This window comes from Scyliorhinus torazame, chromosome 11, assembly GCF_047496885.1.
Source record: "Scyliorhinus torazame isolate Kashiwa2021f chromosome 11, sScyTor2.1, whole genome shotgun sequence".
In the NCBI taxonomy this organism is placed as follows: Eukaryota; Metazoa; Chordata; class Chondrichthyes; order Carcharhiniformes; family Scyliorhinidae; genus Scyliorhinus; species Scyliorhinus torazame.
This window is the reverse complement of record NC_092717.1, coordinates 114,754,323-114,773,939: the sequence shown is the minus strand read 5'-3', so window position 1 is coordinate 114,773,939 and position 19,617 is coordinate 114,754,323. Positions and strand designations below refer to the sequence as shown.

Here is a 19,617-nt window from a genome sequence, read left to right as displayed (position 1 = left end):
GTGTGTATGCAGACTAATGACGGAGTAACAGGCTGTGTGTGTGTGTGTGTGTGCAGACTAATGACGGAGTAACAGCCTGTGTGTGTGTGCAGACTAATGCCGGAGTAACACACTGTGTGTGTGTGTATGCAGGCTAATCCCGGAGTAACAGGCTGTGTGTGTGTGTGCAGACTAATGACGGAGTAACAGGCTGTGTGTGTGTGTGCAGACTAATGACGGAGTAACAGGCTGTGTGTGTGTGTATGCAGACTAATGCCGGAGTAACAGGCTGTGTGTGTGTGTGTGTGCAGACTAATGACGGAGTAACAGCCTGTGTGTGTGTGTATGCAGGCTAATCCCGGAGTAACAGGCTGTGTGTGTGTATGCAGACTAATGCCGGAGTAACAGGCTGTGTGTGTGTGCAGACTAATGCCGGAGTAACAGGCTGTGTGTGTGTGTATGCAGGCTAATCCCGGAGTAACAGGCTGTGTGTGTGTGTGCAGACTAATGACGGAGTAACAGGCTGTGTGTGTGTATGCAGACTAATGCCGGAGTAACAGGCTGTGTGTGTTTGTGTGTGTGTGCAGACTAATGACGGAGTAACAGGCTGTGTGTGTGTGTGTATGCAGACTAATGACGGAGTAACAGGCTGTGTGTGTGTGTGCGTGTGCAGACTAATGACGGAGTAACAGCCTGTGTGTGTATGCAGACTAATGACGGAGTAACAGGCTGTGTGTGTGTATGCAGACTAATGCCGGAGTAACAGGCTGTGTGTGTGTGTGTGTGTGTGCAGACTAATGACGGAGTAACAGCCTGTGTGTGTGTATGCAGACTAATCCCGGAGTAACAGGCTGTGTGTGTGTGTATGCAGACTAATGCCGGAGTAACAGGCTGTGTGTGTGTGTGTGTATGCAGACTAATGACGGAGTAACAGGCTGTGTGTGTGTATGCAGGCTAATCCCGGAGTAACAGGCTGTGTGTGTGTGCAGACTAATGCCGGAGTAACAGGCTGTGTATGTAGACTATTCCCGGAGTAACAGGCTGTGCGTGTGTGTATGCAGACTAATGGCCGGAGAAACAGGCTGTGTGTATGTAGACTAATCCCGGAGTAACAGGCTGTGTGTGTGTGCAGACTAATGGCCGGAGAAACAGGCTGTGTGTATGTAGACTATTCCCGGAGTAACAGGCTGTGTGTGTGTATGCAGACGAATGCCGGAGTAACAGGCTGTGTGTGTGTATGCAGACGAATGCCGGAGTACTGGGTGCAATTGGGATTATTTGTTAGGGCGCAGACCGGTTTCAGAGGCACAGCCTGGGGGAAAGGCTGATATTGCTTCTGTTGAGTGTGTGCAGATTGAATCTTGTTTGGAAGCTCCTGTGGATTGGTTGCTGCTCAGATTGGAGGCGGTCTGAGGGGTGGGGGTGGCACGTCGCACCCAGTCCCCGGGCGGGGTTCGGCGCTTCCAGTCCCGGGGGAGTCGGGGTTCGGCGCTTCCAGTCCCGGGGCGTCGGGGCTCGGCGCTCCCAGTCCCGGGGGGTGGTTGGGCGGGCAGGCGAGCTTGACGCTCCCGGGGAGGTGGGATTCGGCACATCCAGTCCCGCGGGGGAGGCTCGGCAATGCACTGCCAATCCCCGGGGGGGCGGCGCCGCGCTCCCAGTCCCGCTGCACAATCGGACCCGGAACATTAAGACCCCTGTATTCCATATGCGAATGTTGCTTGTTATTGACCAGGACGATGTTAGTTTCTCAGCGCCTTCGATAGCTCAGATGGTAGAGCGGAGGACTGTAGAATCCAAACTCCGGAAATCCTTAGGTCGCTGGTTCGATTCCGGCTCGAAGGACGTTTTCTTTTATTATTTCAGTTTTCAACTGATGTTTCCTACCGTTGATCGCCCTGTTTTAAGAACATTTTAAATTGTAATAAATACTTTACAAGTGAGACTGTTTATTCTGTTCGCAGCCATGCTCACATGGGCTGTACACATGGGGATTTGGACAAACGGATTTAACACAGGAGTTGTATATCCGAGTTCTGTGTGAGTTTTACACAGGGATTATGCTCACATGGGCTGCACACCAGGGTTGTTATACAACATGGGTTTAATACAAGGGCTATGTACACATTGACTGTACACACGATATTCACACGGGCTGGGTACACAGGTTCTATAATTCATCTATTGAAACGTTTTTATTGTGTCTAAGCCTAGGAAAAGTTTTAGAAATAAAAACAAAAAGTGCGAGATAAGCTCAACAGGTCTGACAGCATCTGTGAAAAGAGAAACATAGTTAATGTTTAGAGTCCATTGACTCTTTTACAGAACTGAAAAGGGATAGAAATGTGATTAATTATGCATTGGGAGGGGTAGGGGGGGAAGTGATGGGGTAGAATGGAAATAAATAGGTTGCAGCTAAGGAGAGATTAGCAAAGATGTCAATGACAATGAACGTTATACACCAGATACATCGATGACATTTTTTTCCTTTGGACCCACGGCGAAGAATCACTGAAACGACTACACAATGACATTAATAAGTTCCATCCAACCATCAGACTCACCATGGACTACTCTCCAAAATCAGTTGCATTCTTGGACACACTCGTCTCCATCAAGGACGGTCATCTCAGCACTTCGCTTTACCGCAAACCCACGGATAACCTCACGATGCTCCACTTCTCCAGCTTCCACCCTAAACACATTAAAGAAGCCATCCCCTATGGACAAGCGCTCCGTATACACAGGATCTGCTCAGACGAGGAGGAGCGTAACAGCCATCTACAGACGTTGAAAGATGCCCTCGTACGAACGGGATATGGCACTCGACTCATCGATCGACAGTTCCAACGCGCCACAGCGAAAAACTGCACCGACCTCCTCAGAAGACAAACATGGGACACAACCGACAGAATACCCTTCGTCGTCCAGTACTTCCCCGGAGCGGAGAAACTACGTCATCTTCTTCACAGCCTTCAACACGTCATTGATGATGATGAACATCTTGCCAAGGTCATCCCCACACCCCCACTACTTGCCTTCAAACAATCGCGCAACCTCAAACGAACCATTGTTTGCAGCAAACTACCCAGTCTTCAGAACAGTGACCACGACACCACACAACCCTGCCACGGCAATCTCTGCAAGACGTGCCAGATCATCGACATGGATACCACTATTACACGTGAGAACACCACCCACCAGGTACTCGGTACATACTCGTGCGACTCGGCCAACGTTGTCTACCTCATACGCTGCAGGAAAGGATGTCCCGAAGCGTGGTACATTGGCGAGACCATGCAGACGCTGCGACAACGAATGAACGGACATCGCGCAACAATCACCAGGCAGGAATGTTCCCTTCCAGTCGGGGAACACTTCAGCAGTCAAGGGCATTCAGCCTCTGATCTCCGTGTAAGCGTTCTCCAAGGCGGCCTTCAGGACGCGCGACAACGCAGAATCGCCGAGCAGAAACTTATAGCCAAGTTCCGCACACATGAGTGCGGCCTCAACCGGGACCTGGGATTCATGTCGCATTACATTCATCTCCCACCATCTGGCCTGCGAAATCCTACCAACTGTCCTGGCTTGATGCAATTCACACCTCTTTAACCTGGGGTCGCCCCATCTCTGGATCTGTAAAGATTTAATCACCTGCTAATGGTCGCATTCCTAGCATTGTTTGGCATCTCTGAATTTGTCTATATATGTGTTTCTGGAACATACCTCTTCATTCACCTGAGGAAGGAGCAGCACTCCGAAAGCTAGTGACATCGAAACAAACCTGTTGGACTTTAACCTGGTGTTGTAAGACTTCTTACTGTGCTCACCCCAGTCCAACGCCGGCATCTCCACATAATGACAATGAAGGAACGGTAATATATTTCCTAGTCAGGGTGGTGAGTGACTTGGAGGGGGACCTCCAGCTTGTGGGGTTCCCAGGTATCTGCTGCTCTTGTCCTTCTAGATAGTAACAATCGTGGGTTTGGAAGGTGCTGTCTAAGGAATCTTGGCACGTTCCTGCAGTGCATCTTGTAGATGGCACACATAGCTGCCACTGTTCATCAGTGGTGGAGGGATTGACTGTGGAAGGGGGAGCAATCAAGCGGGCTGCATGGTCCTGGATGGTGTTGAGCTTCTTGAATGTTGTTGGAGCTGCACTCATCCAGGCAAGTGGGGCGTATTCCATTACACTCCTGACTTGCGCCTTGTAAATGATGGACAGGTTATTTCTGAGTAAGTGCCGCTTAATAGCACTGTTGATGACACCTTCCATCACTTTGGTGATGATTGAGAATAGACTGATGGGTCGGAATTGGCCGGATTGGATTTGTCCTGCTTTTTTGACAAGACAAATCTGGGCCATTTTCCACATCGTTGGGCAGATGCCAGTGTTGTAGTTGCACCAGAACAGCTTGGCTAATTCTAAAGCACAAGTCAGTAGTACAATTGGATGTTGTTAGGGCCCACAGCCTTTGGTGTATTCCATTCCTTCAGCTGTTTCTTGATACCATGTGGAATTGTCTGAAGATTGATATCTGTAATGCTGGGGATCTCAGAAGGAGGTCAAGATGAAACACCCTGGAGGTTATCATTGACAGAAACTGGACTGGACCAGGCATATAAATATTGTGGCTACAAGAGCAGGTCAAAGGCTGGGAATTCTTATGCAAACAACTTACCCCCTGACTCGTTCAGCATCTATAAGGCACAAGTCAGGAATGTGATGGAATATACTCCACTTGCCTGGATGAATACAGCTCCAACAACACTCAAGAAGTTTGACACCATCCAGAATAAAGAGCCCATTTGATTGGCACCTTGTCCATCACTCTCTCTCCCACCGAATTGCAGTAGAAGTGCATACCATCTACAAGATGCACCACAGCAATTCACCAAGGCAGCTTTTGCAGCATCTTTCAAAACCACAATCTCTACCACCTGGAAAGACAAGGGCAGCAGATGCATGGGAACATCACCAACTGTAAGTTCGCCCCTAAGTCACTCACCATCCTGCCTTGGAAATAAATTGTTGTTCCTTCCCTGTCGCTGGGTCAAAATCCTGGAACTACCTACCTAACAGCACTGTGGGTGCACCTACACCACAAGGACTGCAGCAGTTGAAGAGGCAGCTCACCACCAGCTTGTCAAGGGCAGTTATGGATAGTAAATGCTGGCCTAGCAAGCAACTCCCACATTCTGTGAAATAATTATTTTAAATTACATGTTGCTTCCCCTATTTGGCATGTGGTCCTGTGTTATAGCTTTACTAAGTTGGCACCTCATTATTAGGCACTATTGGTACTGCTCCTGGTTTGTTCTAGTATTGCTCCTGGCATGTTCTACAGTGCACATGTCTCACAAATAGATCATAATGCCTCCGGTGGCGGCCATGGGGTGAGTGGTCATACACAGAGCAGCTCCGGCACTTTAGTTCGTGGGGTAGTTTCGGCAGAAATGTGGAGCGGAAGGTGCAGGAGAGGAGGTTCTCCTCTGGATTGGCACGTCTACTGGCTATCAGACCCGGCAGAAGACAGTTAAGGACCTGGCTAAGGTGTTGGAGTAGACCTGTGGTGCAGCGCCAATTTCGAGAATGGCAGAGGGGGAATGGTCGCCATCGGTGGGAAAACCACATATGGAGCAGTTGATGAGCTTCATCAAGGTGGAATTTCGCCAACAAAGAAAGGAGATGCAGAACGACTGGTCGAAGGTGATTGAGGGAGCAGTGGCACCTCTGCAAGGGTCATTGGACCGGGTGGAGAAGTGCCTCGAGGCACAAGGGGTGACGATACGTGAGGTGGAGATGGTGGTATCCGACCAGAGCAATCAGATTGTGTCTTTGGAGGCGGAGGTGGGGATCCTGGGGGATCTGTGCAAGACGTTGCGGGTTAAGGTGGAGACGCAGGAGAACAGGTCCAGGTGGCAGAACTTGTGGATTGTGGGTCTGCTAGAGCGTGTGGAAGGAACAAGCACCACAAAGGACGCGTGGAAGGGAAATTAATGTGAGGATTAGTTGCCCACTTAGAGCATACATTAATATCTAGTTGTTATTAAAGAAAACAGCACTTTAAAGCATAATAGGATTGTTTGACTATATTTTTAACACTGTTTCTGAACAAAATTTAGAAGGTCAGTAACGGAAATTATACTGCTTAATATTTGGTTCTCAGCCTTATTGTGATAATACATTGTCCTCCCAAAGGGTAACAAATGCGTACGAGAATTGTTTTTAAACCAAGGGCAAAACATTCATATTTCCTCTTGCGTATGGTCCCAAGGTTTTATTTCTGCAAAGTTGTTTATTTCACACTATAAATATAATGGTTTTCAACTGTATAATTCAGAGTACTGTGGAATGGCTATTTAGCCAAACACAGCCCTCTCTGCAAATTTGTGTCAAATACATTTCCTGAATCGAAGCTCGAAGCATTTGTCTTTCTTATAATTTCCACGACAGTACGTGTTGAGGATGCTGGCTTGGCTGGTGGGGGAGGTGTTGTACAAGGCCCCAGAGGTGGATCAGGCCCACAGGTCTTTAAGGCAGAAGCTGAGAGCAGGGGAGCCGCCGCGGCCGATGATTTTGCGGTTGCACAAATTTTTGGAAAAGGAGAAGGTCCTGAGGTGGGCCAGGGCAAAGCGAGCCTGTGGTTGGGAGGGTAATCGAGTCCAGATATAGAACGTAGAACATAGAACATACAGTGCAGAAGGAGGCCATTCGGCCCATCAAGTATACACCGACCCACCCAAACCCTCACTTCCACCCCATACCCGTAACCCAATAACCCCTCCTTTCTTTTTCAGACACTAAGGGCAATTTATCATGGCCAATTCACCTAACCTGCACGTCTTTGGACTGTGGGAGGAAACCGGAGCACCTGGAAGAAACCCACGCAGACACGGGGAGAATGTGCAGACTCCGCACGGACAGTGACCCAGCAAGGAATCGAACCTGGGACCCTGGCGCTGTGAAGCCACAGTGCTAACCACTTGTGCTAGCGTGCTGCCAATATAGGAGGACATTGGCAGGGGATCTGGCGAAGAGGCGTGTGGGATTCAACAAGACCAAGGCAGTGCTGTATCAACGAGACTTTGGTTAACGTGCAAAGGCTGGGAATATTACTTTGAGACGCCTTAGGAGGCTAACAACTTTATAAGGGACCATAGGTTGGGGGAATGGTGTGGGGTGGAGGGGTTAAGTCTGAAAAAGTTGGATTTTATGGCTGTTTTTATATTGTAAATTTGTAAGAGGTGCGATTGCTCTCCCACTCCTGCCTTTTATTGTGTTTTTTGGGGAGAGGGTATTTGTGATTTTAGGTGCCTTCTTTTTCATGTAAGGGGTGTGTATGACAGGGCCCTCTTTGTGGAATTGATGGTCTTGTCGGTATTCAGGGGGTTAGAGGTCAGTTGCGCAGGCGAAGGAGGGACTGGTGGGGGCAGGGTGTGCAACGAGGTCCTGGGCGGGAGCTGCCACCATAGCAAGCAAAGCTAGTGAACGGAGATGTGATGGGGGAGGAGGTCATGAGGGGTGGACAGGTGGAGGGGGGAAGGGGGGTGTGCAGGAGGGGAATGTGACATGGCAGGGTGGGAGGTTGAGTGTGGTCATGGGCGGAGAGGGGGCCATCTTGCATGGGCCCAGTTCAGGGCGCTATTAAGTGAGGCAGAACTGGTGGGGGATGATGGCCGGATGGTAGAGGGGAATTGAGGCGTAAGCCACCGGTAAGAGTCGTGACGTGGAACGTCCGGGAACTAAATAGACCAGTCAAGAGGTCCTGGGCTTTTGCGCACCTGAGGGTTGAGAGTGGAGGTGATTTTTCTACAGGAGACGCATCTCCGGGTGAAGGATTAGGTTAGGCTGAGGGTGGGATGGGTGGAGCAAGTATTTCACTCGGAGTTTGATTTGAGAAGGGTGGCCATTTTGTTGAACAAGAGGACAGGGTTTGTGGGGCCCAGGAAAGTGTGGGACCCGGGGGGAAGGTATGTGGAAGGGATACTGATGATGCTAGTCAATGTATATCCGCCTAATTGGGATGATGCGGGGTTTGTAAAGGGGGTGCTGGTAGCCATCCCAGACTTGGATACGCACCAGTTGATCATGGGAGGGCATTTTAATTGTGTAATGGAGCCGAAGGTGGACAGGTCGAGCCCAAGTCGATGGGAAGGTCGAGAATGGCGAAGGAGCTGGGAGGGTTTATGGATAGAATGGGGTTGGTGGATGCGCGGAGGTTTAGGAACCCGGGAGGGAGCGAGTACTGCTTCTTGCACATGTATAAGGTGTATTCCAGAATAGATTTCTTTGTGGTGAGTCAGGCGGTGCTGATGGGGGTGGTGGGGGCAGAGTGTGAAAGAATTGTGATTTTGGATCATGTGCCACATTGGTTAGGCTTAGCTTAGGGCAGGTGCAGAGGCCGGGTGTAGGTTAGATTCGGGTCTCTTGGTGGATAAGGCATTTTGTGAAAAGTTGAGACTGGTGATTAGGAATTATGTGGAGCTTAATCAGAATTGGAAGGTGTTGGCGGTCATGTTTTGGGAGGCATTGAAGATGGTGATATGAGAGGAGATTATCCCGTTCAAGGCTCACAGAGATAGAAGGAAGAGGGAGGAGCAGAAGCGGCTGTTGGACGAGATGGTTGAGGTGGATAGGAGATACTTGGGAGGGGGGTCCCCAGGAAGGAGTTGTTGACGGAGAGGAAGAGGCTGCAGGGGCAATTTGACAGGTTGGCGACAGACAAAGTGGTGAGGCAGCTGCGAAGGGTGAGGGGAAGCAGTACAAATATGGAGATAAGGCGAGCTGCATGTTGACCCACCAGTTGAGGCAGCAGGCGGCGTTTAGGGAATTTGTAAGGGTGATGGCGAAGAATGGGAGGTGGATTCAGAGCTGGGAAGATAAAAAAAGTGTTTAGGGTGCATTATGAGAAGTTGTATAAGGCAGAGCCAGGTGGACAAGAGGCGGATATGGGACAATTCTTGGATGAGTTGGAGTTCATAGAGTTGGAGGAAGAGAAGAGGCAAGCATTGGAGGAGCCACTAGGGCTGAGGGAGGTGATAGATAGTATCAGGGGGATGCAGTCTGGGAAGGGCCGGATGGCTTTCCGGCGAAGTTTTATAAGCTGTTTGCAACAGAGTTGGCGCCTCACCTGCTGGGGATGTTCAGGGAGGCGGTGGAGAGGGGGGAGTTACCAGAGATGCTGACACAGGCATCAATTACACTGATCCCAAAGAAGGGGAAAGATCTGCTGGAGTGTGAGTTGTACAGGCCCAACTCGTTGAATACTGATGTGAAAGTTATGGCGATGGTGTTAGTGGGTAGGGTGGAGGGGTGTGTGTCAGTGGTGGTCTCTGAGGATCAAATGGGCTTTGTGACGGGTAGGCAGCTCTCCAGTAATATCAGAAGGCTGTTAAATGTAGCTATGACTCCGACACAGGGGCAGGCGCCGTAGGTTATTGTTTCTAGAGGTGCTGAGAAGGCCTTTGACCAGGTGGAGTGGAGGTACTTGTTTGAAATTTTGGGAAGGTTTGGGACGAAGTTTGTGGCGTGGGTGCATCTTTTGTATTCATCCCGGGTGGCAAGCGTGCGCACAAGCGAGATGAGTTCACCGGGCTTTGGGTTACACAGGGGAACGAGGCAGGGGTGTCCACTGTCGCCATTGTTATTTGTGCTGTCGATTGAGCCTTTGGCAATGGCCCTTCAAGGGTCAGGCGAGTGGCAGGAATTGTGAGTGGGGGCAGGGAGCACTGGGTGTCGTTGTATGGAGACGACCAGCTGTTGTTTGTGTTGGACCCACTGGAGAGTATGGGAAGGATCATGGGCCTGTCAGAGAGGTTTGGCGCCTTCTCTGGGTATAAGCTGAACATGGGGTAGAGCGAGGTGTTCCCAGTGAATGCAGCAGGACGGGGGGCTACTGTTTAAGGCAGCTCAAGAGAGGTTTAGGTATTTGGGGATTCAGGTGATACGTGATTGGATTGGATTTGTTTATTGTCACGTGTACTGAGGTACAATGAAAAGTATTTTTCTGCAAGCAGTTCATACAGGTCATTTAGTACATGTAAAGAAAAGAAAATACATAATAGAGCAACACAAGGTACACAATGTAAATACATAGACACCGGCATTGGGTGAAGCAGACAGGAGAGAAGTATTAATCAGGTCAGGCCATAAGAGGGTCATTTAGGGGTCTGGTAGAAGCGGGGAAGAAGCTGTTTTTGAATCTGTTTGTGCGTGTTCTCAGACTTTTGTCTCTCCTGAACGATGGAAGAAGTTGGAAGGGTGAGTAAGCCGGGTGGGAGGGGTCTTTGATTATAATGCCCACTTTCACAAGGCAGCGGGAGGTGTAAATGGAGTCAATGGATGGGAGGCAGGTTCGTGTGGTGGACTGGGCGATGTTCACGATTCTCTGAAGTTTCTTGCGGTCTTGGGCCGAGCAGTTGCCATACCAGGCTGCGATGCAGCCTGTTAGGATGCTTTCTATGGTGCATCTATAAAAGTTGGTAAGAGTCAGTGTGGACATGCCAAATTTCCTTACTTTCCTGAGGAAGTATAGGCGCTGTTACGATACGCAGGTGGAATTTGACAGCGTTAGTGGAGGAGGTTAAGGGGGATTTTAAGAGGTGGGATTAGGGTTTTGCACTTGATGTTGGCAGGGAGGGTGCAGGTGGTGAAGATAAATGTGCTGCCAAGGTTCCTGTTTATTTTTTAGACTCTCCCGATATTTCTCCCTCAGTCCTTCTTCTGGAGGGTGGAGGTACTGATCTCGGAGTCTATATGGGTGGGAAAGTGTCAAGGATGAAGAGGGCTCTATTACATTGGCAGAGACAGAAAGGGGGTTGGCGCTCCCTAACCTGCTGCATTATTATTGATGTGGAGATGCCGGCGTTGGACTGGGGTGAGCACAGTAAGACGTCTTACCTGGTGTTGTAAGACTTCTTACTGTGCATTATTATTGGACAGCGAATGTGGAAATGGTGAGACGATGGGGGGGGGGGGGGGGGGGGGGGGGGGGGTCGGGGCGGGGGGGGCAGGGGGCGGTCAAGTGGGTCAGGTTGAAGGAGGAGTCCTGCAGGGGATACAGTCTGAGGGCCATGGTGATGGCCCCATTGCTGTTAGCCCCAGGGAAATATATGGGGAGCTCGGTGGTGCAATCAACGGTAAGAGTGTGAAACCTGATAGGGAGGCATTTTAAGTTAGAAAGGATGTCGGTGCTGATGCCATGTGTGGAAACCACATTTTGAAGCCGGGGGGATGGATGGGATGTATGGGAAGTGGAGGGAGGCGGGGCTGGAGCGGGTTAGGGATATGTTCTCGGAGGGGAAGTTTGTGGGGATGGATGAGCTGTGGGAGAGGTTTGAGCTGCCGAGGGGCAGTGAGTTTAGGTATATGCAGCTGCGGGACTTTGTGTGAAAGGAGTGGAGGGCGTTCCTCAAGCTACTGAGTACGTATTGTTGGAACAACTGCTGTTCTCTGATGACTTGGAGGAGGGCAGGATTGGGGAGATATATGGATGATTAGGGAAGCAGGGTGAGGCACAGATGGTGAGGATCAAGAGTAAATGGGAGGAGTTGGGAAGGGAAATAGGCTGGGGACTCTGGTATGAGGTGATTCGGCAGGTGAACTCAACCTCCTCCTGCATGACGATGAGCTTGATTCAGTTCAAGGCGGTGCACAGGGCACACATGACTTGGCCGAGGATGAGTGGGTTGTTCAGCGAGAAGTGTGGGCGGAGGTCGGCGAATCATGTGCACATGTTCTGAGGCTGCGAGAAGCTGGAGAGATACTGGGAGGCGCCGTTCGGAACGCTATCCAAGATAGTGGATGTGGAAGTCAAGCCGGATCCTATGGTGGCAATTTTGGAGGTATGGGAAGTGCCGGAGCTTCTGCAGGGGAAGTAGGCCGATGTTGTGGCCTTCGCCTCTCTAATTGCCCAGCAAAGGATTCTGTTAAATTGGAGGTCGGATACACCGCCGGGGGTGGCGGCCTGGCTGGAGGGATTTGTACGACTTTCTCCGGTTGGAAAAGATTAAATTTGAGCTAAGGGGTTCAGAGGAGGGTTTTGAGGTGTGGTGGAGGCCGGTCATGACGCTATTTGAGGCGATCTTCATCATGGGGCAGGGGGAGGGGATAAAAAGGGAGAAATTGTACAAACTGTGGATTGTGATTTGATGGATTGTGTATTTTGTATTTTGTTGATGTTACATGGCATGGAATAAAATACATTTTTTTAAAGTGCACCATAACAAAACTTACTACTGATTTGAATTTGTGCAAAATGATTCCACACAGTTACCTTTCAATCACTTTAAAAATGGAAATACTTATTCATTTTATATTTTATATCAAAGCAATATGCATAAAATATTTAAATATTGTTCGGGGGCATTCCATCATTTTATATTTAATCAGGATGTGATAGTAGACTCTCTTAACCCTTATGATACATGCAAACTAGCTACAGAACCTCTTTGCTATTTAAAACTTTAGCTTGGTTGTAAATTTGAGCGAGCCAGTGCAGAACTGTCAAGGTTGTCAGCAGTGATTGTCATGGTACCAAGATATTTTAATAAAATGCAATTTATTTGCATATTATTGCACTACTGCCTTGGGAGGCTGTGAATTTGGCAAAAAGTTATTATGTGTAATTCTATTTGACGGCTTTTGTTCCAATTCGGCAGAAAGAACGTTTCTTTCTAAATGTCAATGTCCAGAGAAGCAGCTGTTTTGGACGTGCGTGCTGACAGGTGTAAGTTTGGGGAGAAAGATAGAAGATAGACAGCAGCTCTGGCAGTCAATCTCATTCAGTGTCAGTTTCATATAAGGACATAGGCTTAGCAGTGCATGGCAAACATAGCAACGGCTGACGTACTGTTGCTAAAAACAACATCAAACCCTCTAATCCAATGCAAAACACTGTGACCCATGCAGAAACAGTAAGTGTTCTCGTCAATCAGGTCACAACCCCAGTCCAAGCCAGGAAGAAAGGGTAAAGAGAAACGGACACAGTTTAACTTCTGAAATTAAGTTTAGCAGTTAGCCCGAATCTTGGAAACTTTCTGACATGACCACGTCCATGGACTACAACCTCCTGACTAATGATCGGCAAACCATGGACAACCTGGAAAAGCAACTGATTTGTCCGATCTGTTTAGAAATGTTTTCCAAACCCGTCGTTATTCTCCCATGTCAGCATAACTTATGCCGGAAGTGTGCAAATGATATGTTTCAGGTACGTTAACGCGCTGTCGGGGCTATCTTAAATGAGAAAACACAAATTAACTAATTTAAAAGCAAATTACTGTGGATGCTGGAATCTGAAACAAAAGCAGAAAATACTGGACAATCTCAGCAGGTCTGATAGCATCTGTGGAGAGAGAAGAGAGTTAACATTTTGAGTGTGGGCGACTCTTTGTCAAAGCTGGAAGTAATTTGTAGAGCTGTGATGATAAAGTGAGTTTCCTATTGTTGATGTACAGGAGAGATGGCCTCCCATATCAGACAACGAATCATGGGGAACATTTATCCTAGCAAAGGCTGGAGTGGGATGACGTTTTATCTTATGTTCTGAGCAAGATCTTTTTCTTTCCCCAACTTTTTCAAAGGGCTATAATGTTCTATGTTCTATTCCAGAGGAAATAGCTTTCACGTGGAACATAGCTTAAGGAAGTTTCATCATGGAAATAGAATGATGAGCACTGGAATTAAATGATACAAGCCTTATCTATGTTTAGATAACCTCTAGATTTGACAATTAAATGCATTCCTGGCCGGCCTCTCTCCGTACAACTTTCATGACTTGAGGTCATCGAAGCACCTGCTGCCCACGTCCTAATCCAAGCCAAGTCGCGTTCACCGATCGTCCTCGTTCTCTCTGACCGATATTGGCTCCTGGTTAAGCAACATCTCAATTTTAAAATTCAGATCCTTGTTTTCAAATCCCTTTACGGCCTTGTCCCTCCCTGTCTCTGTCATCGTCTCTGGTGTCACAATCTTCCAAGATGTTTGCACCATTCCAGTTCACACCTCTTGCGCATTCCTGATTTGAATCACTCCTCCATTGGCGGTTGTGCCTTGCCCAGGCCCCAAGCTGTGTAATTCTCACCCCCTACCTCTCTGCCACCCAATCTTGTTTTCATCCTTTAAGATGCTTGCTAAAATCAAACATTCCCTATGTGGCTCGGTGTCAAATTTTATTTTACAATGCACCTGTGAAGCTCCTTAAAACGTTTTGGTACATAAAAGGCACTATAAAATGCAAGTTATGTTGTTTTCATTTTTATAAATCGTTATTAATATTCATGTGAGTTGATAAAACATCCATTATTCCACCTTGACCATAATGCTGGACACCGCACACCAAACACAAATCCAAAAATGCCTCAGGACTTGACACAGCATTTAGAATTGGTTTGTAGCTCCCAATACTTTCTAGGGCCTACCATGCCAGATTTACAGGATCAGTGGGGAGCACAAACTCCAGTACAAGTGAAACTCTGATGCTATCAACTCATACAAACAGAAGCATTACTGCCATCCTCCAGGCTTTGAGGCACCCCTAGTTCATTCTTTCAGGCTCCACATGTGAGAGGGTCAATCTATTTATTTCCTGTTCCATTTTCTTGGACAGGGGTAGAGTGGAGAGTGCGGAGGTACTCCAAATCACATTTTTACTTGGAGTCCACCTATTAGGCCAGCAAGGCTGAACTCACTATGATTACTGGTCTCTAGAGATTCCACGCTGGATTCTCTGCCCCGCTGCGTCACTTTCTGCTTCAACCCGCCGGCAGGATGCTCCGTTACGCCGGCTAGTCAATGGGGTTTCCCATTGTGGGGCAGCTCCATGCCGGCGGAAAATCCCCGGGCTGCTGGCAAAAAGGAGCATCCCGCTGGCGGAGAATCCAGCGCAAATCTCAATCAAGCCAATGGAAGGGGAACTCTTGGCATGGGGTTTCCCTCCCCGTCACCTTGTCTCAATAATATTTGTCTTGCAAACATATATAGAACTACTTACCCGGAGAAAGCAGGTTGTAACTGGCACAGTCAGTTCTTCACCATTTTCTGGAAGATACTGTTAGTTTGCCACTGCAACTGACAAGAAAACAAAGGGGCCTCTGAGCAATTTTGTCACCAAAAGATCTTAAATAGTTTTTCAGTCTCACAGTTCACACTCCTGGTAATACCAGCTTTGTTACAACTCACACTCCTAGTAATACCAGCTTTGTTACAACTCACACTCCTAGTAATACCAGCTTTGTTACAACTCACACTTCTGGTAATATCAGCTTTGTTACAACTCATACTCCTGGGAATACCAGCTTTGTTACAGCCCACACTCTGGTAATACCAGCTTTGTTACAACTCACACTCCTGGTAATACCAGCTTTGTTACAGCCCACACTCCTGGTAATACAAGCTTTGTTACAGCCCACACACCTGGTAATACCAGCTTTGTTACAGCCCACACTCTGGTAATATCAGCTTTGTTACAACTCATACTCCTGGGAATACCAGCTTTGTTACAGCCCACACTCTGGTAATATCAGCTTTGTTACAACTCATACTCCTGGGAATACCAGCTTTGTTACAGCCCACACTCTGGTAATACCAGCTTTGTTACCATAAGACCATAAGACATAGGAATGGAAGTAAGGCCATTCGGCCCATCGAGTCCACTCCACCATTCAATCATGGCTGATTTCAACTCCATTTACCCGCTCTCTCTCCATAGCCCTTAATTCCTTGAGAAATCAAGAATTTATCAACTTCTGTCTTAAAGACACTCAACGTCCCGGCCCCCACCGCCCTCTGTGGCAATGAATTCCACATACCCACCACTCTCTGGCTGAAGAAATTTCTCCTCATCTCTGTTCTAAAGTGACTCCCTTTTATTCTAAGGCTGTGCCCCCGGGTCCTAGTCTCCCCTGCTAATGGAAACAACTTCCCTACATCCACCCTATCTAAGCCATTCATTATCTTGTAAGTTTCTATTAGATCTCCCCTCAACCTCCTAAACTCCAATGAATACAATCCCAGGATCCTCAGACGTTCATCGTATGTTAGGCCTACCATTCCTAGGATCATCCGTGTGAATCTCCGCTGGACCCGCTCCAGTGCCAGTATGTCCTTCCTGAGGTGTGGGGCCCAAAATTGCTCACAGTATTCTAAATGGGGCCTAACTAATGCTTTATAAAGCTTCAGAAGTACATCCCTGCTTTTATATTCCAAGCCTCTTGAGATGAATGACAACATTGCATTTGCTTTCTTAATTACGGACTCAACCTGCAAGTTTACCTTTAGAGAATCCTGGACTAGGACTCCCAAGTCCCTTTGCACTTCAGCATTATGAATTTTGTCACCATTTAGAAAATAGTCCACGCCTCTATTCTTTTTTCCAAAGTGCAAGACCTCGCACTTGCCCACATTGAATGTCATCAGCCATTTCTTGGACCACTCTCCTAAACTGTCTAAATCTTTCTGAAGCCTCCCCACCTCCTCCATACTACCTGCCCCTCCACCTATCTTTGTATCATCGGCAAACTTAGCCAGAATGCCCTCAGTCCCGTTATCTAGATCATTAATATATAAAGAGAACAGCTGTGGTCCCAACACTGAACCCTGCGGGACACCACTCGTCACCGGTTGCCATTCCGAAAAAAAACTTTTATCCCAACTCTCTGCCTTCTGCCTGACAGCCAATCGTCAATCCATGTTAGTACCTTGCCTCGAATACCATGGGCCCTTACTTTACTCAGCAGTCTCCCGTGAGGCACCTTATCAAAGGCCTTTTGGAAGTCAAGATAGATAACATCCATTGGCTCTCCCTAACCTATTTGTTATCTCTTCAAAGAACTCTAACAGGTTTGTCAGGCACGACCTCCCCTTACTAACTCCATGCTGACTTGTCCTAATCCGACCCTGCACTTCCAAGAATTTAGAAATCTCATCCTTAACAATGGATTCTAGAATCTTGCCAACAACCGAGGTCAGGCTAATTGGCACAATTAGTTACAATTCACACTCCTGGTAATACCACCTTTGTTACAGCCCACACTCCTGGTAATACCAGCTTTGTTACAACTCACACTCCTGGTAATACCACCTTTGTTACAGCCCACACTCCTGGTAATACCAGCTTTGTTACGGCTCACACTCGTGGTAATACCAGCTTTGTTACAACATACACTCCTGGTAATACTAGCTTTGTTACAACTCACACTCCTGGCAATACCAGCTTTGTTACAGCCTGCACTCCTGATATACCAGCTTTGTTACAACTAACACTCTTGGTATACCAGCTTTGTTACAACTCACATTCCTGGTAATACCAGCCTTGTTGCAACTCACACTCCTGGTAATATGAGCTTTGATACAACTCACACTCCTGGTAATACCAGCTTTGTTACAACTCACACTCCTGGTAATACCAGCTTTGTTACAACTCACACTCCTGGTAATACCAGCTTTGTTACAACTCACACTCCTGGTAATACCAGCTTTGTTACAACTCACACTTCTGGTAATACCAGCTTTGTTACAACTCACACTCCTGGTAATACCAGCTTTGTTACAACTCACACTCCTGGTAATACCAGCTTTGTTACAACTCACACTCCTGGTAATACCAGCTTTGTTACAACTCACACTCCTGGTAATACAAGTTTTGTTACAACTCACACTCCTGGTAATACCAGCTTTGTTACAACTCACAATCCTGGTAATACCAGCTTTGTTACAACTCACACTCCTGGTAATACCAGCTTTGTTGCAACTCACACTCCTGGTAATACCAGCTTTGTTACAGCACACACTCCTGGTAATACCAGGTTTGTTACAACTCACACTCCTGGTAATACCAGCTTTGTTACAACTCACACTCCTGGTAATACCAGCTTTGTTACAACTCACACTCCTGGTAATACCAGCTTTGCTGCAACTCACACTCCTGGTAATACCAGCTTTGTTACAACTCACACTCCTGGTATACCAGCTTTGTTATAACTCACACTCCTGATAATACCAGCTTTGTTACAACTGACACTCCTGGTAATACCAGCTTTGTTACAACTCACTCCTGGTAATACCAGCTTTGTTACAACTCACACTTCTGGTAATATGAGCTTTGTTGCAACTCACACTCCTGGTAATACCAGCTTTGTTACAACTCACACTCCTGGTAATACCAGCTTTGTTACAACTCACACTCCTGGTAATACCAGCTTTGTTACAACTGACACCCCTGGTGATACCAGCTTTGTTACAACTCACACTCCTGGTAATACCGGCTTTGTTACAACTCACACTTCTGGTAATACCAGCTTTGTTACAACTCACATGCCTGGTAATATGAGCTTTGTTGCAACTCACACTCCTGGTAATACCAGCTTTGTTACAACTCACACTCCTGGTAATACCAGCTTTGTTACAACTCACACTCCTGGTAATACCAGCTTTGTTATAACTTACACTCCTGGTAATACCAGCTTTGTTACAACTCACACTCCTGGTAATACCAGCTTTGTTACAACTCACACTCCTGGTAATACCAGCTCTGTTACAACTCACACTCCTGGTATACCAGCTTTGTTATAACTCACACTCCTGATAATACCAGCTTTGTTACAACTCACACCCCTGGTAATATGAGCTTTGTTATAACTCACACTCCTGGTAATACCAGCTTTGTTACAACTCACACTTCTGGTAATACCAGCTTTGTTACAACTCACACCCCTGGTAATATGAGCTTTGTTGCAACTCACACTCCTGGTAATACCAGCTTTGTTACAACTCACACTCCTGGTAATACCAGCTTTGTTACAACTCACACTCCTGGTAATACCAGCTTTGTTGCAACTAACACTCCTGGTAATACCAGCTTTGTTACAACTCACACTCCTGGTAATACCAGCTTTGTTGCAACTAACACTCCTGGTAATACCAGCTTTGTTACAACTCACACTCCTGATATACCAGCTTTGTTACAACTAACACTCTTGGTATACCAGCTTTGTTACAACTCACACTCCTGGTAATACCAGCTTTGTTACAACTCACACTCCTGGTAATACCAGCTTTGTTACAACTCACACTCCTGGTAATACCAGCTTTGTTACAACTCACACTCCTGGTAATACCAGCTTTGTTATAACTCACACTCCTGGTAATACCAGCTTTGTTACAACTCACACTCCTGGTAATACCAGCTTTGTTACAACTCACACTCCTGGTAATACCAGCTTTGTTACAACTCACACTCCTGGTATACCAGCTTTGTTACACCTCACATTCCTGGTATATCAGCTTTGTTACAACTCACACTCCTGGTAATACCAGCTTTGTTACAACTCACACTCCTGGTAATACCAGCTTTGTTATAACTCACACTCCTGGTATACCAGCTTTGTTGCAACTCACACTCCTGGTAATACCAGCTTTGTTACAACTCACACTCCTGGTAATACCAGCTTTGTTACAACTGACACTCCTGGTAATACCAGCTTTGTTATAACTCTCACTCCTGGTAATACCAGCTTTGTTATAACTCACACTCCTGGTAATACCAGCTTTGTTACAACTCACACTCCTGGTAATATGAGCTTTGTTACAACTCACACTCCTGGTAATACCAGCTTTGTTACAACTCACACTCCTGGTAA

At 47.3% G+C, this 19,617-nt stretch overlaps 1 protein-coding gene and 1 non-coding gene across 4 annotated transcripts in view; both read left to right on the top strand.

The window, feature by feature from the left end:
- The first annotated feature begins 1,732 nt into the window (after positions 1 to 1,732).
- trnay-gua (transfer RNA tyrosine (anticodon GUA)) lies at positions 1,733 to 1,821 on the top strand. Its single transcript is given in 2 exon segments — positions 1,733 to 1,769; positions 1,786 to 1,821. It is a non-coding gene; the product is annotated as a tRNA-Tyr (tRNA).
- Positions 1,822 to 12,870: 11,049 nt separating this feature from the next.
- Positions 12,871 to 19,617, top strand: part of trim55a (tripartite motif containing 55a) — a 194,574-nt gene continuing 187,827 nt past the window's right edge. The window contains exon 1 of one of the 3 annotated variants that reach the window (XM_072467653.1): positions 12,871 to 13,190. In XM_072467653.1, coding sequence (XP_072323754.1) covers positions 13,023 to 13,190 — 168 coding nt within the window. In that variant the 5' untranslated portion in view covers positions 12,871 to 13,022. The remainder of the gene's footprint in view (positions 13,191 to 19,617) is intronic. The other 2 variants (XM_072467652.1, XM_072467651.1) reach the window with 2 other exon arrangements.